General features: G+C 34.7%; 2 protein-coding genes across 5 annotated transcripts; one reads left to right on the forward strand and one right to left on the reverse strand.

The window, feature by feature from the left end:
* Positions 1-1,048: 1,048 nt before the first annotated feature.
* Positions 1,049-13,902, reverse strand: LOC106715278 (cyclin-T). Of its 3 annotated transcripts, XM_014508533.2 has the most exons (9): positions 13,743-13,902; positions 9,780-9,897; positions 9,521-9,628; positions 9,341-9,449; positions 8,017-8,153; positions 7,562-7,715; positions 7,334-7,456; positions 5,707-7,253; positions 1,049-1,590 (listed from the first exon to the last, which is right to left on the reverse strand). In XM_014508533.2, the coding sequence occupies exons 1-9, from the start codon at positions 13,889-13,891 to the stop codon at positions 1,549-1,551; spliced, it is 2,487 nt and encodes an 828-aa protein (XP_014364019.2). In that variant the 5' UTR covers positions 13,892-13,902; the 3' UTR covers positions 1,049-1,548. The 3 variants fall into 3 exon arrangements, with proteins under 3 accessions (XP_014364019.2, XP_045538652.1, XP_045538653.1); XM_045682696.1 differs by lacking the exon at positions 1,049-1,590 and having other exon boundaries at positions 5,112-7,253; XM_045682697.1 differs by lacking the exons at positions 1,049-1,590; positions 9,341-9,449; positions 9,521-9,628; positions 9,780-9,897; positions 13,743-13,902 and adding an exon at positions 8,802-9,122 and having other exon boundaries at positions 5,112-7,253.
* Positions 13,903-14,182: 280 nt separating this feature from the next.
* Positions 14,183-21,388, forward strand: LOC106715279 (KAT8 regulatory NSL complex subunit 2). Of its 2 annotated transcripts, none has more exons than XM_014508535.2 (11): positions 14,183-14,257; positions 15,108-15,295; positions 15,683-15,897; positions 16,587-16,700; positions 17,375-17,475; positions 17,859-18,036; positions 18,367-18,530; positions 18,612-18,757; positions 19,112-19,249; positions 19,980-20,108; positions 20,920-21,388. In XM_014508535.2, the coding sequence occupies exons 2-11, from the start codon at positions 15,131-15,133 to the stop codon at positions 21,052-21,054; spliced, it is 1,485 nt and encodes a 494-aa protein (XP_014364021.2). In that variant the 5' UTR covers positions 14,183-14,257; positions 15,108-15,130; the 3' UTR covers positions 21,055-21,388. The 2 variants fall into 2 exon arrangements, with proteins under 2 accessions (XP_014364021.2, XP_014364020.2); XM_014508534.2 differs by lacking the exon at positions 14,183-14,257 and adding an exon at positions 14,618-14,838.
* The last annotated feature ends 2,918 nt before the right edge of the window (positions 21,389-24,306 follow it).

Genomic DNA, 24,306 nt, shown 5'->3' on the forward strand with positions numbered 1-24,306 from the left:
AGTGTCAATAGCCTTTAGAATAAAGTTATATATCACATGAAATAACGGCATGAAAATTCTATTAACTAAATTTGTACTGTTAAAACGTAAAATTTGGTATTTTGAGTATATATTTTGAAGTTTCTATGAATTGTTAAAGAATAATTATATTAAAAAAAAAGGAATACAGTGTAAACTCTTTATAACGAAACTCAAGGGACTGATTATTTTTTGTCGTTATAGTTATCGTTATATGGAGTGAGTAAAAAAAAACAAACAAATTAACAAGATAACACAACATAAACAATAATACCGATAATAAATATTTACTGTCTACAAATATGACCACATTTCTTCGTAATAGAGAATGGCGTATCGCTATAAAGAGTGTTTCAATATGTGGGTTTTAACGCAAACCAACCAAGTTGGGCTCACTTCAACGTTACAGGGAGTTTATTGTTGTTAAGTATATCGTTATAAAGAATTTACACTGTAGTTACTTTTATATGTTCAAAGACAATTTTTTTTAGTAATCATGAAATGCTATTTATAAATGGCATATTTTTTTTTGTTATTTTTTATTGTCAGAATATGTGCTATATAATTTGAAATAACATATTTAACTTTGATTAACAATAACGTTGTTATTTTTGAAAGGTCTAATACATGAAACTAATCAATAAAGGCATTTTATATGTTTCTATGGTTATATTGTAAATCGTCCAATATTTCATAGTCAAGCCAAAAATATAAATTAAGTTTTTAATTTTATTACATTCATATATACAATAATTATTTATTATCACGATATATTTACAAAATTTTCCTTCAATAGTATATTAAATGAATATCAAATCATATTTAGAGACGTCAACACATTTTTAATCTATAATCGAACATTAAAAAAGAAAAAAAAAGTTAGTGGTTTACAAAAGCATGGGTTATAAAGCAATTGGGAGGTTAAATAATAGGATCTTTTTTTAGAATGTTTACATTGTGACACAGCCTTTACTATTGTGAAAAAAAACACATAATTCAAAACTATATGAGCATGACTAGGACCGTATTGATTTAGAGGTGGGGGACGAAAGATCATCAAATCGAAGCAATTAGCGCCAAAATAGCTAGAATACACATGCTTCGATTTCAAATTAGTTTCTAATTAAAAAGTAATCAATATTGCTTAAATGTTGATATAAAATCCCCCTCCTCCCCTAGACACTCTCAAATAAGTCATTAAACCCTGATATGACACGATTAACGACCACCCAAAGCCTCAGTGAGGGTGCAATATATTCACCCATAGAGATTTTACAGATCAAATAAACTATCATAAGCTAATAATACACAAAATATTGACTATATCCATTCTCTCATACTTTTAAGCAAGCATCTTAATTTCGATATAATCTATAATACCTCTATGGACAACATGCGAGCCAAAACCGTCCGTTTGACGTAGGAAAGAAAGAATTGTGTGTGAAAAAAAAAATAGATTACACTACACTAGTGAGGTCCGTAAGTTGTTGTGGAGGAACGGCGACACACGTAGCGCTACGGCGGCGGGCGTCACTTGCCCGCGTGCCCGTTCCCCAGCGCCGGCTCGACCACCTGCAATACGAGCGACGTGTGAGCGCACAGCCGTGTGTCGTCGTTCCCAATGAGGCTGGAATTACTCACGCGAAGCGGGGGCTTTGGTTTTTTTTTAATTTACAGGCCAAAGTTACTGACCACTGACAAAAGAGTTTACAACTTTTTTTTTATTATACAAATCTTAAAGATACTGGCCATTTATAAATTTATATTTGAAAAAGATAACCACCGCCACGCGTTCTCTATTTACATTCGCAGCTCAGATTGGTTGGTTGGTTGGTTCAAATTAAGAATTTATTATTTTTTTTTTAATCAATCCGAACTGCAAAGTTAACCCGCCACCGATGCCAAGCGAACTCCCAGCTATTAAAGTGAATGTGATTGGATTAAACCGCCCATTCCAAATTCGAATGTTAGATTTAGTTTTTTTTTTTATAGTCGCTTTTAAAGTAGTCTAGCCCCATAAGGTCACGATATACACAGCTGCGCGCAAGCTATCATTTAGCTGTTGGAATGTACACATTTAAGTAAAAAAAAAAAAAAAAAACTGGCACCATACAAAATAAAAACACCATATTTATGTTTCTCGTGAAACATAACATCTAAACAATATAAAAAAATTCAGGGTTTTACACAGACCATGTTAAAAAAGAAATAATAAAGCCACGGTCAAACATGCAAAAAATCATAATTTTACCATAACTCCTATACTAAGGCAACATCAAACTGAAATTTGTGTAGCACCTTTTATAAATTTCAGTTGTCTAAAAAAAATGTACATCAAAAGCATTTAATTTACACACAGAATTATAGTCTATATTAAAGTATATGGAAGAAAAAATTCTTTATAAATTTATAGATTTTATTACAACAATTCATACTATCAACTAATCATTAAAAAAAATTAGTATAGTCAACGTCATATCGGAAATTCCTGTAAAGTTGTGTACAAGGGTAAGAAATTGTAACCATGGGTTCCCACTGACGAATAGCCTTTCTAAAGAGATAAGATGTTTTTACACCAATGTTTCGGTAGTGGAAATTCACAGTTACAATATGAAAAATTACAGATGAAAAAGTCCAATAAACCAGACATTATATATTTTTTAATTTTCTTAAAAATTTAATCCTTATTCAAAGGTAAAAATTTTACAAAATATTACACATATAGATATAAAAATTGTTGGCATTAAATTTGCATAATTTTTTTTAAAAAGATCTATTAAAAAAAATCAAAGCCAAAAGAGAATAGAAAGATAATACTTAGGTAAGGTTTAAAGTAAAACAGGATGTACTTTTTATATGAAGAAAAAAAACATATTTTGAGGAAATTGGTTTTCAAACGAAATAATAAGTAAGATCAACAAAAAATACATAACATTTAATTAAAAAAAACTGTACTGAAATTAAAAAAAAAACTAATAATATAGAAATTGTTCTCAGTTATGTACACAACTCATACAATAATCTCATTTTTTACAATTACACAATTTACATTAAAAAATATACACACTTTACTTAAACTACAGAAAAACAGGAATATGTTAATCATCATCTAATTAAAACATTAAGTACTTTCTCTAGGTAAATAGTTCTAAAAATATCTAGTGCCTATTTGCAATTTATACTACAGAGTAAAATGGTAACAAAAATGGCACCATTGTAAAATTATATTAAATTTAATATAATATTTACAAAATGACAAACGCACGCCGGTACATTCGGTGCCAACATAAGATTTAAGTACATAGATTGATACCCAAAAGAAAAAAAAAAACTTTGCTGATATTAGTTTAACGGTGAGTTTCCACTGCCCCAATGCTAGAAGATCTAATCGGTGCCACTTATAAGATTTCCTCACATGATGAATAAATTTAACCGTGTGGTTCCACTGCCGAAATACCAGTGCAAAAACACATTAATCTTTGTTTTTTAAAAAGATTGAGAGAGTTGACAAGTGATTACAATATTTTTTAACAGCAATTTCATCAGTGGAAATCTACGTTAAACATCAATCTATGCATTTACATCCGTATTAAACTAACAATCCGTACTAAATTAACTAATCACAAGCGCAATGAAAACGACAATAGATCATATATTTATAATTTTCAGCCCATTTATATAAGGAACACTCATCACAACACCCTGTATACATTATTTCACTACATCTTTTGAGCAAGCAACAACTTAATTATACGAGTCTTAACAAAAATGAGTCTATTAATGAAATTAAAGCTGATATGGTAATGTGTTCAGTGGTGTTTTGATGATATTATATATTTAAAAAAATAATTATAATTCAAGAAAAAAAAATATCAAAAAATATTTTTTAACATACTATACATACATTACTTGCAACAAAAAATAACACACATTCAGTTGTAAATTTTGTTTCTATGATTCATAATTTAGAATGTTGATAAAATATATGTAAAAATATATTTTAAAATTTACTTTTATGTAAATAAGCCATATTATATATATTTTGATATAAAAAATACGAGTGATATATAAACAGTGTACACATATATGCATTTATGTATCAACAATAGAAACACTAATAGAAATTTGAGATTGGATTCATATATTATTTAGTTTAATATGTATTATATATAACAAATAATGTAACAGTAAATATGAAACTAGACTAGTGAATGGAAAACAAGATAAACCAATCAAAGTAAAGCAATTTCCTTTTTAAGGAGATTAACGTTATATAGAGTGACGTTATAAAGAGTTTACACTTTATTTATTTATAATTAAATAAAAGCTTTATTCTATATTTTTTTTCATTAAAGTTTACTGCAGAAATGATTTTGAATATCTGTACTATCATTTTTTTTTGTTTAATTCAATGTTAAAGTTAAAAGTTTTTTTTTTTTTGTAAAGAATTCGAATCTTTCAAAGTTTAATATTTTCATATAATTTCATTTGAAAAAAATTTTATTGGAGTAAGTATATTTTTTACTGTTAAAATTGTTAATTATTTGGTCGTGTTATATAATATAAAAAAATTAATAAATATTAAATGGAATGTAACGTACGCGATAATAATCCAACTTAAATAAAGTACGACTTAACAAAGCTTAATAAATAGACACTTAATACATATTAAGAATTTGTACATTACAAAGACGGTTTCATAGCTCTAATATTAAATAACATATTTATAACCGAGATATTGAAGCAACTTTAATAAGTCATGTAAATGTTATATGTTCCATTTCTTATATATATTTTATATATACAATTTGCAACTTTTTAAAATAAAAGACAGGAACTAACATTACACAACGTTTTAACATCTTTTTCAAGTTTGACTTTGATTTAACTATATTATAATTTTAATATTAGAATATTATAACAATGGTAAATATAAATTTACATTGTAAAACGAGTACACAAGACAATTCAATACTTTTCTGACCCCCTGTACAACATGTATAAAAATAACTTTAGTCAATATGTAAATAAGACAATAAAATATCATCCAACTATAAAATTTATAAAATCTTGAGTCGAGCTCTAGAAGAATTTTTTAAAATATTTTCGTGTAGTTTTTCTAATCCCTGTTTTATTTTATGTAAAATGTTCACTAAAGAAAACTATCAACGCAGTCTTTATAAGCGACTTCATTGTCCAAATAATTACCACCTTTAGTCAATATAAATATGAGAGTTGCAAAAATATTCATAGTAGTCATTTTTGTTCACATTGAATCAACTATAGGATATTACTCTTAGTAGAGGTCTCGGGGGCTGTCAATTTGTGAGAACCTGGCCTTAGATGAGCCTAAGATAAAACTACTGTATTTGTACCATTAGACAGGTACATTAAATAAGAAATAACCTATCGGTTATAGGCATGCGACTACTCGGGTGGCGGCGGCGGTACTGGTGGCGGCGGCATGGCGGGCAGCGGGGGTTGTGCGCGGGGCTGCGGGGGGTGCGGGGCGTGGGGCGGCCGCGGGGGCTGCGGCAGCGCCATCTGGGGCCGGGGCTGCGGCGGCCCGTACATGCCGCCGTAGAAGTACCCGTCCATGCCCATGCCGAAGTACAGCGGGGGCGGCGGCTGCACCACGTAGTAAGGTAGAGGGGGTCTGTAAGGGGGTGGGACGTTCCAATTGCCTACCTTGTGGTGCGGAGCTCCGTTCTGACGCGGCATCTTGGGCGGCGGGCCAGGCTCGGGGACGCCGGTCCGCTTTCTCGACGTCTCGAGAACCTCCTTGGATATCTTGATCTTGAGTCCGGCGGAGGGCTGCGGCGGCGGCGGCGGCGCGGCGAGCCGCTCCTTCGGGATCTTGATCTTGAGGCCGGGACTGGTGGACAACTTGTCTCGCGGTATGGTTATCCTTAAAGCACCATCCGTCAGAGGCTCCGCCGGTGGTGGTTGAGGGCTCGGTTCCAACTTTTTCTCCCTTTCCTTGTCCTTTTTATGTTTCTTCCTTTCCTCTTTCGATTTATCGCGATCCTTGTGTTTGTGTTTGTCCTTTTTCTTCTTTTCCTTCTTGTGCTTGTGGTCGGCCTCCTCCTGCGACAGGGGTTGGGCCGGGGGATCGGGTTGCGGTGGGAGTTGGACCGGGGCGGGGGGCTCTATGACAGGTTCGCGCTTGACTTCGACGGGAGACTTGCGCTCCGTCTGCACAGTTATAGGCGCCGGTTTCGCTAAACTCTCTTTGAGTAAATTGGATACCAAGGTGGGGTCGGTCTCTATACCGTTGAGACTTCTGACGGGCTCGGGCTTCCTCTGCTCCGGGGGACGGGACCTAATTGTGTTGCCACGCTGTGAGTCTCGTATCACATTTTCGTAGCCGGGGGTCTCGTCTAGTTTTTTCACGACGGGAATTAATTCGGGCTCAGAGTTGGAGGGGGCGCGTTGTCTCGGCTTGGGCGTGGGCTCTTTTGCGGGGGGAGACGAGAAGGGGGACAGTATGGCCGGCGGTTGCATCTCTCTTATCGCGGCCGTGGGGTCTGGTCGTTTTTTATGCGGACTGGGGGCACGCTGATCTATTACTGGCTGCGTATGAGATTGTTGAATCGGAGCAGGGATAGAAGGGGGTTGTTGTATCGGGCGAGACTCGGGCCGGGGAGGTCTATGCTCTCTATTCTGTGGCTGGGAGGGTTGTGGTCTCCGGGGGGCTGCGGCGGCGGCTGCCGTGGGTGTGGTCGCATTTTCTGGGGAGAACAGCGAAGGTGGGCGCGTCCGTTGAGGTATTTGCTCCGGCTGCGGCGGATGAGAAACCGGCGCCGCTGGGGTCGTAGGGTGGACTTGCGGCCGGTGATGCCGGTGCTCGTGAGGAGGTTTCTCGTGAGACGGTTTCTCATGAGATGTTTTCTCATGAGACGGTTTTTCGTGAGGTGGTTTTTCGTGAGGAGGCTTGTGGTGGGGCGGTTTGTGGTGCGGCCAGGCGTGGTGGGGTTTATGGTGGTGCTGGCTGGAAGAGGGCCGCTGGTGGTGCGGCGGCGGCTGGGAGCCCCCGGGCGGTCTGGGCTGTTGCGAGGAGCTCGGCCTCGCCTGCTGCAGCGCGGCTTGTCTCCGTTCTCTTTCCTCTCGCTCCCTCTTTTCTCTGTACAGGTTGTAGTCGATCTTCTGTGGCTGTGGGGGGTTGGCGGCAGGGGGCGCCGTGGCCGGCACATAGCCGCCGGCACCGGGTTGACGACGCCTCTCGCGCTCGTATTCTGATATTGAAGTATGGGTATTAATTTTGTTCAATAAAAACTACTTTTGTTGATTAAAAAACAAAGACATTAATAGGCACCTTTATCAAACGACTTATCGAACTCGTCGCTATTGGGCGGCGGGTGCTTCTTGTCGAAGGGTGAGTTGGCGACGCCTGCGGAGGAGGACTGATGAGCCGCGTTCGAGTGCGGTGAACTTCCGCCTGTAAACAAAGCTCCACTTCAGTAAATCAGTTACTGGCAGAAAACAACGTACAGCAATGCTGCATTATATTTGAATTCAGATCACTCAAAGTGACACCACTTACTGTTATTGGACATAGTCATCATCTTCCTCTTGAGTCGTGATGGGCACTTGTCAAAGATGTGCAGGAACTCAGCCGTGAGCCGCTCCAGCAGCTCTGTCGTCACACTGCGGTCCACGTAAGAGAACCAGTGCCGGCCCTCGTGCGATTGAGGAATCTGACACAAACACATTTTTAATTTATAAACAAAAAAAACTTCTAGCATTTTACTGTTATATTTCAATACATTTTTAAAGTGTAACCTAATATATTGTATCGCAGTACTAGAAATTGAAGTACATTTGTCCTAATGACGTCACTTAATAATATTCATTGCTCCTGTCAGATACTAGATCTGATGTTTTCTGATTGTTACTCAGTTTTTTGTATGTAACTACCGTTAAAATGCAATGATGCAGTTAAACTTAATCATAAAAAATCATAGGCTTTATCTAAATAAAACTTGGATTTTGACTCACCGACCAATTGCTCCATTTAGAGGCCAAATGTATGCAAAAGCAAGCAACAACAGTCGGCCTGTACTGCAAGCACATTGTCGTCAAATGTAGACTGTTCGACGCCATGAAATATGACGTCTGCGCTAAGTCCTTTGGCGCTGAAATTGACAAATTTACACTTCAGTTTCAACGTTTAAATGTGAAATAAAAAAAAAAACAAAAAATTTGGATTGGAATAATTAAAAAAAATCTTATCTAAATATGTTATAAATGACGTGTTTAGTGAAACATATGTTATTTTTCGCATAACTTTGTAATGTTTTTGATGATTTATTAACATATATCATGCAGGAATAAAATAATATTAAAGCATATAGTTATGGAAATAAGTCTATTTGAAGGAACCACTTATAATATACACAAAAATATATATACAGGGTGATCGAAATATCTGTACAAGGAAAGAACATAAAACCTTAATGTTGTCACCAAATTGAATAATTTTTTTTAATTGACATATTTATTACTGATTTATAATGTAATAAAATTTACATAAGCGTAAATGGATTGAAATCACCGCATTTTCTTTAAACTACATTGCACATGCTATGGACAATAAAAACAATGCCCTGTACACAACATAAAAAATTAAATTACTAATTACTATTAAAATTCGATACTTTTCATAGTAAATAGACTTGTAGCCTCAACTATAACCTACTAGGGGTTAAAAAGTGGTTGCGTTGATGTGCGTGAAGGGAGGGGGTGGACACACAAAGATTTATTTCCAGTCAGTTGTCACATACCTCTAGTCGCTGGGAAATGGGTGACACTAAGCCCCTTGTGGATCGCATCATTTTATATTTTTTTTGTTCGGATCGCACGCGGCAAGTCTAAGCGGTATTTGAGAAACAGTTATGGTACCTCTTTGTACGAATCTTTGTTTGACTTCAGTTTAGTTAATAAAAAAATAATAACAACGCGCCAAAAATTCAGGCACACGTCAATTATTCATGTTCAAGCTTTCTTACATTTTCATATTTTTAGAACATAAACACTTAGGCCAGCACTATTAAACTTGTTAGAAGTGTAGACCCAAGTGTTTATACAAAAAAATTATAGCAACATTGAAGAAAAACAAATTTTATCGTAAAAAGGTAACTCAAACCTTCTCAAAACTACCACCGCACATGAAATTAGACCGGCCGTACGCTAATCCATACGTAAATCGGAACGTGCCGCATCGTCGCCATAGAGCGGGGGAATGCATCGCCAGCGTGTAACGGAACGTGCTGATCGGCTCAGTTGACGATCAACTCGCAACGCATGCGGACGCTTGTCTCACCTTTGACAAGGTGACACGTGCGTACGACGTGCGTGTGCGGATGGTCGATCGCGACATCGAAACCTAACGTCTGTAGGAGTACGTTCTCGTTGAATACCAGGTCCTGCGCCTGTAACAAATACTATCATTATATACCCGACTATGAAATATTAAATGTAACTCATTAACTAATTACTTTACCTGTTCTTGATACTGTTCCGTAGTGAGGGCATTCACTCCCTCACCCCGGTGAAGGCAGACATGTGCTACCTTTATTACATATTCTAATTTTCGTGGTTGTTCCTCCACCTGAAATTGAAAAGCTTTATTTATTCAACAGTCATAAAGAATTTATCATAGCCTCTTTTATTTAAATAGTAGAAAAACAGTGTTGCCAATTAAATTCTATTTAGTGATGAAGGAAAACAATATATTTTTTATGCACATTAAAATTACATACCTTTGCGGCGAGGAAGAGTGCCGCCGCGGCGATTGCGTTCCTGTGGAACTGTGTAAACGAGTGGAACGCATAGAAGCGATGCATATACACAATAGCCGTGTTGATGCATAGTTGTGAACTGTAAAATTACTGTTAAGGAATTATTTTTTTTCTAAAATCAACACAAATATACTACATTTCTTTAATGAAAGACAGGTATCAACTAAAGTTCATGTGCGTAAAACGGAACACTTTAATATAAGTATAGAAAAATACATTTATAATTTATATACATTTCTCATAATAGAACAATTTTTCTGCAATTAACAGACATTCGTATATTTCAAAAATAAATTAACTAAACTATAAACAAGAAATTATTAGATTATTCTACTGACCTAAAGAAAAGTAACGTTGTCCGTATCAAGGTAAAGGTGACCTTGCACTACATTTCCCGTCTAGATGGTTAAATTTTTGAATGTTTAACGATAATCCATTCTTAAAATAAATCTATTAATTATGAATTATTTTTCATATAATCATTAACATAGTCTAACAACTTAACGCAAAACTAAATCATAAAGGTAGAGTATCAAAACCTATTTATAAAAAAAATATTCACTGATGAGGGCTTAATACATGATCTAAATAAGGTTAACTAAAAAGCGTAGCTTCCTATCTTATTGGAGTTTTAAGGTCGCAGTATTTTTACGTTGATGAAAGAGCCGAATCAACTGACCTAGCTTGGCGTCGTTTTGCACGTAAAAAGTTTTTTTGCGGCCGCGTGCAAAAAGCGGTACAACCGTATGTGACCCGTTTAGTCAGCTTTCACTATTGTTCGTCGCATTTCGGTTAATAATGACGCAACGTAGTTTGATTTTATCATGAAATATATTTGAGTCCACTTAATTTCAACTGTAATAGTTTGTATATTTACAGTAACAGCCAATATAATTATTGTAGCTGTAGAAGAGTGATACATTAAAAATAGGTACATTCTTTACAACTTGTAGCTCTGTAATCGCAACTATGAAACTATAAAAATTATTGTGTTAATTTTCTAATAGCCGTATCGTATTTTGAATAGTCTAATAAAATGTATACTCACAACTTTAAATGTAATGAAAATTTTCTTTTAGTTTGTTACAACTACGTCAAGATAAGAACAATAAAAGGCATTCAAACTGTTATTGTCAATTAAAAAAAATCTCAGTTAATCAAACCACAATCCCGATATGTAAAATCTCTGCACTAACCCCTGTACCAAGAAGTACTATCGATATTTTTAAAAGAGAATGTCAACAAGGCAAAGCAAAACAAACCTACAAAAAAAGTCAAACAACATAGTCACTTGTGATAATGCATGAGTCAGTGTACTTATGCGCCTTATTTTTCGCGCTATAAAATGCAACGCAAATCAACAGACCACCAACTTGACTCACAGCTGTTTGTGACTCATTGTACTACATTGATATTAATTTATAGTTTTCCATGTTTTTTCCTCTTGTATTTTTGAGAAATCATACTAATTTGTAGCAAACAAATTGACTATCTTACTATCTCACTAACATTATAAACTAGCTTTTACCCGCGACTCCGTCCACGCGGAATAAAAAAAATGCACACAAAATAAAAAAAGTTCCTATGTCCATCTCCTAGTTCTAAGCTACCTCCCCATCAATTTTCAGCTAAATCAGTTCGACCGATCTTGAGTTATAAATAGTGTAACTAACACGACTTTCTTTTATATATATAGATACAAATGTTCAGATGGATGGATGTTTGTTTGAAGGTATCTTAGGTACGGCTAAATGAATCTTGATGAAATTTGGCACAGATGTAGAACATAGTCTGGAAGAACAGATAGGCTAATTATTAAGTTTTTTTTTAATCCGCGCGGACAGAGTTTTTTATATTTCTAAAACAAGACTATATAAGCCATATTAATACTTTATTACATGAAATAAAATAATCTATCATATCCATAAACATAAAACACGTTAGGGAACCTTGCAATATTCTACCACCAGTGTTACGGATAGTTTTAACCACTATTCTACAATAAAGAGTTTTCAATATCAAAATAATAATTACTGATAATTCATAATCTTGATTCATTCTGCGTATTCAGTGTATTAATACAAATATTTTTATTGAATTTTTTATGATTCTATATGACAATGTTACGCTAATATGTTTTATCACTGCACGATAACATACCAATGTCAACCAACAAGGTCTACCATAACTGTTAGTGCATTGTGATAAATCATTTGAGTCATTTACTAACACGTTATTGGAGTATTAAAATAAAGAAAAATGGATCAATTTCTTAAGTATAGTAGGTGCATAGTTGATAGATAAAATATTGATAGACCTAATGAGATTAAAAATTATAAAAATGGAGTTTTATGAATTATATTATTTCAATGACTGGAAAAATAATTTTATAAAGACAAATGAAGGATTTAGTAGAGTTAACCTATGAAGCTTTCTTTAGGAACTCATTATGTGAGAAAAATATACATTTATAGAATCCAAATTGTAGAAAACTAGTTACATACTTAGAGATACAGCAATGATTTGTCCAAAATTTGATATTAATCATGTTCGGTAAGACAATGGCTTTATAGATTCAATATGTATTTATTACTGCCGATAACTGAGCAATCACACTCCTTGAATTACCAAATTTTGAATGTTAATACATGAAAACTCAAAGCAATAATATGAATTTAGTATATATGTTCAGTTAGTGTTCACCCTCTAAATTAGGGTAGGCTACAAACCCCTCAGTGGGGATATATAGTGAGCTGATGATGTATATATGAATTTTATATGTATTTACAAACTAAAATACATGGTTACATGTGCTTGAGACACTACAACATGTAGATCCTAAACATATTTTAATATTATTATTAAAAGTTGAACAATTTAACTTCATAATAACTTACAAAAACCTGCCAGCAGGTTTATTGACAAGTTGTACTGTCAAATTTCAAGTACATTTAAGAAGGTACAGGTAGAAACATTGTAATCCTCTATTGTTAAGGAATGTATTGTTATATTAACAAATATTACAAGGGACCTTTTTGAAATCTTCCAAGAAAATGATTACTTTATCCTTCAAGTTCATTGTTTTAAAATAATTTTTACTTAAGTATAGTAAAATGATAATATAAGTAGAACTAACTAACTACAGAACATAAGAATAGCTGCATACCTCTGGACAACATTTTAAGTTGAGTTTTTTGCCTCTAATATATAATTAACTGTTCTTTTTAACCATTCTAATCAAATCTAAGCTTGTACTAGGCCATGGTTTGAAGGTTAAGACTAGTTAATATATAAGTTATTATGCAGTTTAAAAAGCATTTTGAATAACTTGAAAGATAAGGTATTTTATAAATGACAACATTGTTCTTGACAATTGCATCAATATACATCACTTAAAACAACACTATCTTTCAGTGGGGTCAATAGCAGGAAGCGATAAAACTACACGCTTCAAGACGTGCAAATTAAACAGGAAAAAGGCGGTTAAATTTAGCGGACAGGTCGATCGCCAGACCCTACGTCATACGCGCAGGCGTTCACAGCTGTCAAGGATCACTGACCTAAAAAATTATCACGCCATCACGCGGCTCTAACCTTAATGGCTACAAATGATAACAAACTAGTCATAAATAAAGTCAAGTCCCTTACCTTTAGAAAACAAAATCCCAAGCCACGAGGCGGCGGGAAATCCCAGCAAACCGAGGGAAAGTAACGACACAACGATCATTACTTCGAAGATATTTCGTCATACTTTTCACTACCGCACATCGTAAAAACACACGACACAAACTTTTGTATTACTATAATGAATATATATGTCAATTTTGATTTAAAATAAACACTAAATTGTAGCGTGTTTTACACGTTTTACGCACATGACTTGACAAAAACATTGCACTGAAATAGCCACATTGAAAAGGATACACTTGGAGCCGTTGGCCCATATCCTGAATGAGGTTCGCTGCCTGCTGCCGGTAGGCAAGTTCTTTATCTGCATCTAAACCGCATCTTCTGCTTGGAGAATTCTGTAGTTGCTCTTTTGTAAAATACCATTTCTCTTGTCCTCCAGCCATTGAACGAATGTTCCAATGACTGCGCGCGAAGAAGCACGACGGAAAATTTAGATCCGTTTATGTGCCCGAGTGCAAAAGAGACAGCGCTATGACAGCGGCGGACGGATGCAGGCGACGATAACATTTGAAAGATTTTACAATATAAGAAATCGCATAGTTAACTTAATGTGTATTAAATTGTTCATAAACGTCGATTTAATAATTACTGAAGTTTTATCCGTTTAACAATACCTATAAAAATATATGAAAATATAACGTCACTACTTGTAAACTTGGTGTGTATAATCAAACGGCCGCCATTGAAAAACTTAGTGGTTAACGTAGTGAGGTCTCCGGTGACAGAATGGTGATCTGCAACAAATACAGGTACGGATAAGATACTCACTATGTATAATTTTATAGAACAAACGCTTCTGATTCTTTTGTACATATTTTTATCACATTTCATGTACTTTTTGCACCAAATAGAGCATTTTCAATTTACGCACCTAAAAACTCTGTCACTCGGTGCAAATGGCCGACCCACCACTGTTTACAACACACTTCATTATTTCTTTTGTCAAATAATAATATTAGAGGCGGGTAAAGACGAATTAAACTTTGGTAAATATTATTTTAATTTTTTCAGTAAGAATGAGGTATTTGCGTAATTTAAATATTCGTTTGAAATTTTAATAGTTAATAAGGACGGTATTCGATAATTTTGTCTTTTCGCGGTTTCAAAGTAGACGTGGAGTGTGGTGTCGAAATCGAATCGAGTCGTAGAAGTAGAAATTAAAAAATATATTACGTAATTATATTTATTTCTTAATATAGTACTTAAATTCGCTGAAAGTAACTAAATTGTCAGAAATAAAGAAGCGTAATTAGTTAATGAGCGATAATGTTTTCAATAATAGAGCCTAACATGAAAAATTCAGGAAACCATAATATTAGAATTAATGAGTGTAAGTACTAAATAACTCTTTGATTTTAACGAGCCATAATGAGTTTGTAATTTTATTTTAATATTGCATAACAACACCGTTTCAAAACCTTGTCTATATGTTACAAACATTTTAAATTCTTCAACAAAAGTAATGCATCATTTGAATTTTATTTTTGTCAGATACGTTTTAAACCTTAAAACAAACGGCATAAGACACAATACCAATACTTTAAGAACATTTAATATAAACAAACAAACTTAGTAATAATTTGTGACTATAATTTTCAGATAAACCAGTTGAAATATCAGAGATGACAAGTCAAGACACAAATAAAGTACTACAATATCCTAAACCAAGAATGCTGAGTCGTGGCAGAGGTTCTGCCTCTACAATAAGAATCACAAATGTTAAATCCATTAAGCCACCAGACAATGATGTTATCAAGAAACAAGAAGAGGAGAAATTAAGAGCTCAAGTTAGTATCAAAAATTTTAATTGGTTAATATTATTAACTTCTAAGTTATGCCGTATTCAGTCATGTCTGGCTCATATCTAATTAGGTAGTCACTTTTCTAGATTATTCATATTAAATACTACTCTGCACTAAGTACAACTCTGTCAGATCTTAAACCAGTATCACTTTGAAAATCAATGTTCTAAGAGATATAGTGAAAATACAGAATTAATGCAGTTTTTACATTATGTGCAGTAACACTGGTTTGGCATGGACTGTATGGACTGGCGCCAGTTAGTGTTTACATTATATTAGTTGTATGCCAGCATTGATTTCAAGCACTACTATTCTACTGTACTGGCATAATGAAAACCAGGCATAAGTCTTAGAGTTATTTATAATTTCCAGTTACAAAAAGAGATAATGTCACGCTCTCGTTCTTGCGCGTACCGCGGCTATGTGTGCCAGCTGGCTGTACTTAGCGGGCGACAGCACTGCGCAAGACATATCTTACATGAGCCAGGTGCTCCGTACAAGCAGTGTGTGCACACATATGCTGGGGGTCAGCGGTGTAACAAGCCCGCGCCTATACCACCTGCAACTACACAGTCTAGAGATGCAGGGTATGTATGTCCAACATCAATAAAGTATGTAATATCTGTTGGTATGATTAGCTAAAGTCTAGTATTTCATCTCATTGTTCTGCATGGCAGTTATTTTATTCTTTCATCATTAAGATAGATATCAAAAGAAATTATTCTGCCTAGTATGGTATCTCCCTATTTAAGTTGGGAATATACATTTTATACTAACTGTCGCCTGCGACTCTGCCCTCACAGAACAAAAAGACCGTAATTAATAGCCTATGTGTTCTTCCAGACTATGCTATGTATGCTAAATTTAATTTAGATACATTGAGCCATTCTGGAGATACCTTGAAAAAGCATCCATCTAAATTGCATTTAAAATTTTAATATTAGTATAATATATTCTAGTATGTAGATCTATGTTTCATTCATGTAAGTCAATAATGTAGCCACATAACTTAAAATTTGAAAGAAAATCAATCAAAAATTGTGAAACATTAGTCTTACCCTGTCACCACACAATCAGAATTATGTAGCAATAATGTTGATTGGGTGACTTTAAAGGTAGAGGAAGATTTAAGAAAGTATGGATAGATTATGTGAATATGGAAATGCAATAAAGGAAATGAATTCAAATACAATGACTGAGACATGCTGCTCCTCTGTAAGGAAAAGGGCAGGCTTATGATGATTGTATGTAAAATTAATATGTGTGTATGTTGCAGGTTATGTTTTGAGCACGCTCGTGCTGCGCTGTACTCCCGCCAGCGCAGCGCGGCACCGCCCCCACCTGTCACCACCACGGAGACCTTGCTCAACCAACTACAGCATTATATACGGTCAGTAGAGTGTTTTGTAATGATTGTTCATAATAAGCGATATAGAGATTATACTTGCTGTCGCCCGCAACTTCGTCCGCACGGGATTAAAAAAAAACGTAACAACTGTGTTCTACATCTGTGCCTAATTTCATCAAGATCAGATTGGGCTGTTCCAGAGATACCTTCAAACATCCATCCATCCATCAATCTAAACATTCGCATTTATAATATTAGTAAGATGTAGTCTGTCATCATCATCATCATCAGCTCACTATACGTCCCCACCGAGGGGCTCGGAGCCTACCCTAAGTTAGGGGTGACATGATGTAGTCTGTGATATTCAGGAAAATTAAGTTACCTACTCATTTCATTTTATTAATTAAGGCACACAGAAATATATTAATTTAGAATATACTGTCTGGTCCCAATAGGTTTAGATGACCTTCTCTCAAAAATATTTCAATTAACTCAATGAAAAGAGTTACATGTTTTAAGAGATTCCGTGAAAGATGATATTCTTTTCATAAGTTGAGTTGATTTATGTTTCTAGAATTGATGAAAATAAATCAAATATTTTTTATAATAGATAAAAATTATTTAACTAACTTAAATTCCTTTGTATTGAAGAAAACAATATCGGATGATTTTTGTACATAATAAGTTTTAGTTAATTCAACGTAAATATGTTCCAGTCCTGAACGCACGCGGACGACCTCGTGCGCATCCTCAGTGTCGGTGGTGAGCGAGCCCTGTGAGCCAGATCTCATCTCACCTAACGCTGTAGACCCATTTAGTGAGTATTCATGTTTCTCTAAAAACTATTATGACCTTCAAACACATTAGAGATTTTAGCCAAAACAGCGGTAGATGCCAGAAACAACATCTGTGAAATACCATGACCACACAGAACCACACAGAAGTAAAGGATGGGTAGGTGAAGTGGATTTAACAGAGGAGTGGATGCATAGGAAGGTGAAATATTCCCTTTCTGTGTATCCCCTCCGTCGAATAAAGGTAGGTAACACATCTGCAAATGTCTATGGGCAACGGTCACCTCGCTATTTCGGCAAATTTAAGTGAATTCTTGCTCGTTTGCCTTTAAAAAAAAAGATCACCCCCAAAGAAAAATACAAGTTTCGTTTGTATGTCACTAAGTTATTATTTCTAACTCCACAGAACAAATTGACGCGACAGCTGTTAACGCGTCATACTCCTCGTCAATAATGGAGTGTGCCAGCGCTAGTGAGAGTGACTGTGACAGTGTCACACTGGGCCCTGACGGGGACTGCCGCGCTGTGCACGAGGACAATCTCTCTGATGCTGAGGAAGCGCCATGTGAATCACAGCCGCTATGGTAACTTACTAATATTAAAACTAGCTTTTACCCGCGACTTCGCCCGCGCGGAATAAAAAAAATGCACACAAGAAAAAATCAGCTCAACCGATCTTAAGTTATAAATAGTGTAACTAACACGACTTTATTTTATATATATAGATAAGATGCTAATGTTTAGATGAATGGATGGATGGATGGATAGATGTTTGTTTTAAGGTATCTCCGAAACAGTTTGTCACAGATGTAGAACATAGTCTCTAAGAACACATAGGCTAATTAATATATATTTTTTTTAATTCCGCGCATACGGAGTCGCGGGCAACAACTATATTATATATTTAATTCCAGGCGTGCTGGTGTGTATACAGCGGAGGAAGCTGTAAGTGAAACAAAGACTGTACTCAAGTCATTACAATCTGCGTACATAAGACAAATGGGCCGGTTAAGGATATTGTTGCAGTCCGCTAGATATCAGTATATTAAGTCATTGAAAGCTGAACGAGAACAGTATTGTAAGTATTTGTAAATTTAAGTTTATTTAGTTAAAATTAAAATTGCTTATGTTTCATTATTTGTTCTGCAACATGTTTCAGGTAGTATAAACGCGCAGGCACGCGGTGGGCCACTGACTGTAAGAGAGCGGCGTCAGTTACGTAAGCTGAAGGCGTACGCCGGCTATCACAGGAAACATGGTGTTGATGCTGTACTGGCGAGGAAGCTTCATAGGAAACGAGCCAAGGTATACTACGAGAAGACAACGTTTAAGTGACCCATTTACCGAAATGAACTGTTACTTCAGACCCACAAGGCTAAATTACCTACTTTTAAGATCAACCCCCTTCATAATAGTCCGCTAACTTAAAACAGCTGCTACAGAGTGTTATAATTAATTCTGACTTAGGCCAATAGAAGAAGACAGAGTGAGAATTAACAATGCTTTAAGTTAGCAGACTATTATTAATAGGGGTCGATTTTTAGACCTCGTCGACCCCCAAAATCAGTTTTCGTTTACGACCGATATCGACCGCTTTGGGAATCCCTGATTTAGATGTTCAAAGCATTAGTGCATTAAATAATTGACAATATATATCAGGTGAACGACAGCAATCCGCACCGGTTTGTGCCGACACCAAGTCGTTGTACGTTTGCTGAGGGCGGCGTGCGTTGCTCCACCAGTGCACTGCCTGCAGCTAAACACTGCCTCAAGCATATACTGCATGACCGCCATCAGGTATTTCACAATATAAATATGATATCAAAGAGGTGGAAACACATTCCATCTCATTTGTAAACATATCTTTTTTTATATAAGAATGTTTAATTAATTAAAATGAAACACTTTTTTTCGTCCTTCAGATTCAATTCAGACTGTGTATCTTTCACATATAGATTTTGTGTTTTATTTGACATATTTTACACATCGAAAAAGGAATTGTCAAAAAAAAATGTAAGTTTGATTATAAATATTATTTACAGCTAATCTTTAACAAAAACAAAGTGAGTGGCTCAGATAATATTGAGTAATTGTATACTAGTGCTCTTCTGGTTGAAATTTGACCATAATTTATAATAAAAGGTTTTTTGACCATACTTTGTATAGTATATAGTATAGGAGTTGTTAGCGACGTAGTTACAGCGGGCCGCTAAAGTGCAGGATTCTTTGTAAATCCTTTGTCGGTTTACGCCAAAAGACGCGGCGTCGTTTTAATTTTTACCCAGTAAAGAACGGTGCGGCAAAGGTTTATGTTTGTTGGAGCAGCGGCGAAGTAGTATAAATATCTATTAAAAATGTCCAATCGTTTGGGAGCAATAAACGCGTTAGTATCTCCCATCATGAAGTACCATTTAATACGGTCCACTACAAGAGTTATTTAACTATGTACTAGTCTATATTCTTACTCAGAGTAATTATTTAATTGGATCTCCCTTAGAGTGGTGAATTATGTATAACAATGTGTCAGGTGCTGTTTGCTGCATGTGGGGACGAGCGTGGATGTGCGCCATGCCGCGAGCCGGTAGCGCGACTACCGCTACCCCACACCTGCCGCTACCACGCTGACCCACCTCCATATCAAGTGTTCACACTCAAGGTAACCATACTAATACACTATTATCATTACTGTGGAGCATAACTCATACAAATCATACTAATGTTATAAATGCGAATGTTTGGATAGATGGGTGGATGTTTGTTTGATGGTATCTCCAGAACTGCTCAACGGATCTCTATGAAATTTGGCATAGTTCATAGTCTGGAAGAATACATAAGCTACTTATTATGTTTTTGATGTGAAACATCTATAGGATCACTTGTAAACCGAATTGTTGGCGTGGCGACGCTTGCCGTGGCGACGGGTCGCCACACTATACATATATATATTTTATGTGTTTAGTTTAATAATATTTAATATTATTATTTATTATTATTATTAATTCTGTCTCCGCCTGGCTGGTTTTATTATTATTCCACATATTTATTTATTGTCTAATTTTATATATTTATTATTTTTTAATTGCGCGCGGACGGAGTCTTGGGCGACAAGTAGTTTTAATATACATGACGATACGATAGTAATTAGTCACAAGTATTCATGCTAGGCCCACTAAAGGATATTTTACAAGTTGTATTGAAGTTAGCAATTGTAAGTAGTTAAGCCATCAATGAATGGGCTCGGAGTCTGTGTTGTCATAAAATATTAGTTTGGTTTTACAATTGAATCTTGCAGGGAAATACACTAAAATAAAAAGAATTACGATTCTTTACAAATTGTGTACCTTTTTAAACATAGTATATCTCTTCTTTATATATTTCTCGTCTAATTATTGTATTGTTGGTAGTGGTTTTATTACCCTTTTTTTATTTTATAGCTGTTGAGTGTTTCATATATTTTTTTATTTTAGAAAGATGAGTCAGACAGTGACACAGAGTCTCAGTTCAGCTCGTCGGGCTCTCACACGGACCTTGGCGAGCAATCATTTGAGGACAAGTGCGAGGCCGCGCCCGACGCGCCATCTGACGCCCTGCAGTATCAATGACAAATGGACTTTGATCATATGCTGTATGATGATCTATGGACTTGAAACGTGTTAGTTCTATGGTTCTTTCAACTTCAAGTACGGACAGAGAGAAAATTTATCCAGTGTTTATTTTTGTGTAAATTGTGCAGTGGAAATGCACATTTAGTGTTCCAAAGATTACAGTGCAGTGTTCTTGACAATAGAAATGAATGTGATGGCAGTGACGTGATATTACTAATGAAGTTCTAATGCTTTGTGTTGATTGAAAAACTGTAAGTACAAGTTTATATTATTGTTGGTATTACAGTAAAGTTGAATTTATATTAAGACAAGTGTAGTGCTTTACAACCATTACGGGTCTTTTTATAATTAAAATATATGTGCAAATGTCTTGGTCTCCTAAATAAAGCAATTACACAGTTTTTTTATAGAAAAATTTCACTAGAAAAATATTCTCTAATCTCGGAAAAATCTCACTAAGTTTTTTAATGGAAAAATCTTATTATTTGTTATTGTTGTATTCATTGAATCTGTAATTTTAAAAAAGGCTTATAATGTAAAAATTTAAAATTAACGGAATTAACAAGAATAATTCTGAAATCGACAGATTTAATTCATTATTCTAAATTAGATTTTCAAATCAATTTAAGCAAAATGAATGGGTGGTTTCGAAATTAATTTATACCATTGTAACACCATTATGTATAAACCCTGAAAAGTCCGCTATCCTATCAATTCCGCATTTAGAAAAAAAAAATGTGTTTTTCAGTAAATTAGTGATAAATACGGGATATCAGATTAAATAATGGCAACTTATGTTCAAACTTTTATATGACGTCCACTATGCAAAATGACGCTGATTTCCATAGTAATATTTTTTCCTGTCCTATGTACAGCGATGTCACCCATTTGCTTTTTTTTTTCAAATTTCATGCCTCTAGTTTTTATGCATTTGCTCTAGGTCTAGTGACTTGGGTTATGCTTTGATTTTTTACACATGAAAATTATAACTCATTCCAAGTAGGGAATTGATTGGGACTTTTCAGGTTTTACTACCAATTTTCAGCTCTATGCTATTTATTGTAGCTTCAGTGTTTAATTTGACGGGTTCAATAAAGGAAGTAAAGTACCAATAACTGATGTAAATATGTACACAAATAAACTATTCCACCAGTAATCTTTACTTTTATTCCAAATATTTCACCCCTTTGACAGATGACACCTGAAAGTTATCTTTGTTACAAGAAGAAATCAAACAACAAAGTGAAACAGAATCTTCGCTTTATTCAGCAATTTCCGGTTGAAAAAAAAATAATCAACAAAACTACACTGAAATTCTGAACATGACTATTTTTACAAACAATTTACAGCAATTTGTTTTAATTAATTAGTGCGGGTGTTTTGAATACCTCCCCGGCTTGTACACGAGCGAGGCGGTGCGGCCACGCGGCGCGCACGAGCTGACCTTCCACTAACTAAAAACATTTAAAGTAATATTTACAAGGAGGAAACAAAATTACAACATATGAATGCTCTTGCATTGGCAGCCCGAGAGGAAGCTGAGGAAAAAAATCGCGCAATTCTTCAAGAAAAGCATTCAAAATACCCGCGACAGCCTAAACTAGAAATCAGAAACTTATGAGGTACACATCTTCCTATCCACTTTACTAAGCGTATGGTTACCGGCCCCAAAAATGAGGCCATTTTTTTTTACATTTTTTCCCAAATTTGCAGCCTTTTGTACAGTATATGATACTTACTAATTATATATGTATAGACATAGTTAAAACAGTTACATTTTTTTTTTGGTCGCGAGTTATTTTTCTTATCAGATCATTGGGATTAGGATCTGATATGAAAAATTCTCACTGAATTTTTTAAACATTGAAACAACAGGACTTTTGCGTAAACACGATTCGATATAAGTTTCGCATACCTAGATTTAAACCCAATACTTAGTTACATTAAGTTAGACAATGACGATATTTATAATTATATTTTTTTTCTTGCATTTTTTCTGGAAACATTTCTAACAAGAATCAAATCGAACAGATATTTTTTTTCAAATTTGAACTCCGAAAAAGAAACTACACTTTAACAATTTAGCACACATACGATGATTTTCAATGAAAAATACGATATATTCTACCTACTTGTGTCCTACATGTATCCTAAAATTTTAATGGACACATTTATTTCTATAATTCTAAAAATACATCACCAATTATTTTATTTTTTTTAATTTATAAACAACTTGATCAAAAAATTTATAATATATGAATTGAGTTCAACTGAATCTTTTGATTGTTAATGTACTCGGTTAAACTGTATTGTTAACAGCAGTAGAAAGTAATCGTGATACCAAAACGTTTCCAAAAATACACAAACATTTAATCTGTATTCTCACTTCTCTGTCATTTGTCAACAAGATTTTTTTTTAAATTAATTAACCATATTTTTTTTACTTCCAAGAAATCTGTATCTAATTAGTCTTAATTTTTGTTAATTGTAGTTTCTTCGTCAGTGTACATAACTGTGGAAACATTTAGAGAGAGAAAAGGCAAACATCTCGATTAAAAAATTACTACGCCTTCTATTGAAAGCTTACTAAATGTTTAGTCACAATACACGAAGCTCCGCCGATACGATATATTAACGATATTTCGGAAGCTAATGTTCCGATAAAAAATACCTTAAATTAACGTCAATTTGGGGACGAGCTCTATTCGTCCGATCCTAAACATCGTGATTAAACGCAGTCTGTTTGTCAATACTTGAAGCCAAAGACACTTATAATAGTGCGGGCATGGCTTTCGTCTAGAGATGCATCAATATTACTGAAGTACTGATGCAATGCGAACTTAACTGATTGGTAATCTTTATAATAATTTTATGGCCCAACAGGTTTGGGCGCAGATTAAAAAAAATATTGATTTCATGTTAAAATAAAAAAATAAAACCACTGAAGCAAATACTATGAGATTAACTAAATCTAATTCCCTTGTTATAAATCGACGAATAAAAAAAAATCTATTGTCCAATATTTTTTGTGACATTTCTATTTACGTCGAATTCAAAAATTAGCTTTCTATTATTTAGGAATATCGGAGATAGTGTTTAACGGAGACTCAACCTATTGGACCCTAGTTATTGAAAAACTATTAATTATGATGTAAGTTTTGATTTAAAATACATACATAGGAAATAAGTTTAAAATCAATGTAGTATGTCTGAATAGTAAATATTGATAAATTTGCCCTTTTACGTTAT

The sequence above is a fragment of the Papilio machaon genome, chromosome 19 (assembly GCF_912999745.1).
Source record: "Papilio machaon chromosome 19, ilPapMach1.1, whole genome shotgun sequence".
NCBI classification, from domain to species: Eukaryota; Metazoa; Arthropoda; class Insecta; order Lepidoptera; family Papilionidae; genus Papilio; species Papilio machaon.

Coding starts and splice junctions, on each gene's coding strand:
- LOC106715278 (XM_045682696.1), bottom strand. CDS start 13,891: ATGGCTGGAGGACAAGAGAAATGGTATTTTACAAAAGAGCAACTACAG. Junction 9,898..13,742: donor ATGGGCCAACGGCTCCAAGT/GTATCCTTTTCA, acceptor GTAATTTTACAG/TTCACAACTATGCATCAACA. Junction 9,629..9,779: donor CACTCTTCCTCGCCGCAAAG/GTATGTAATTTT, acceptor TTTCAATTTCAG/GTGGAGGAACAACCACGAAA.
- LOC106715279 (XM_014508534.2), top strand. CDS start 14,775: ATGTTTTCAATAATAGAGCCTAACATGAAAAATTCAGGAAACCATAAT. Junction 17,476..17,858: donor TAACGCTGTAGACCCATTTA/GTGAGTATTCAT, acceptor CTAACTCCACAG/AACAAATTGACGCGACAGCT. Junction 18,037..18,366: donor TGTGAATCACAGCCGCTATG/GTAACTTACTAA, acceptor ATTTAATTCCAG/GCGTGCTGGTGTGTATACAG.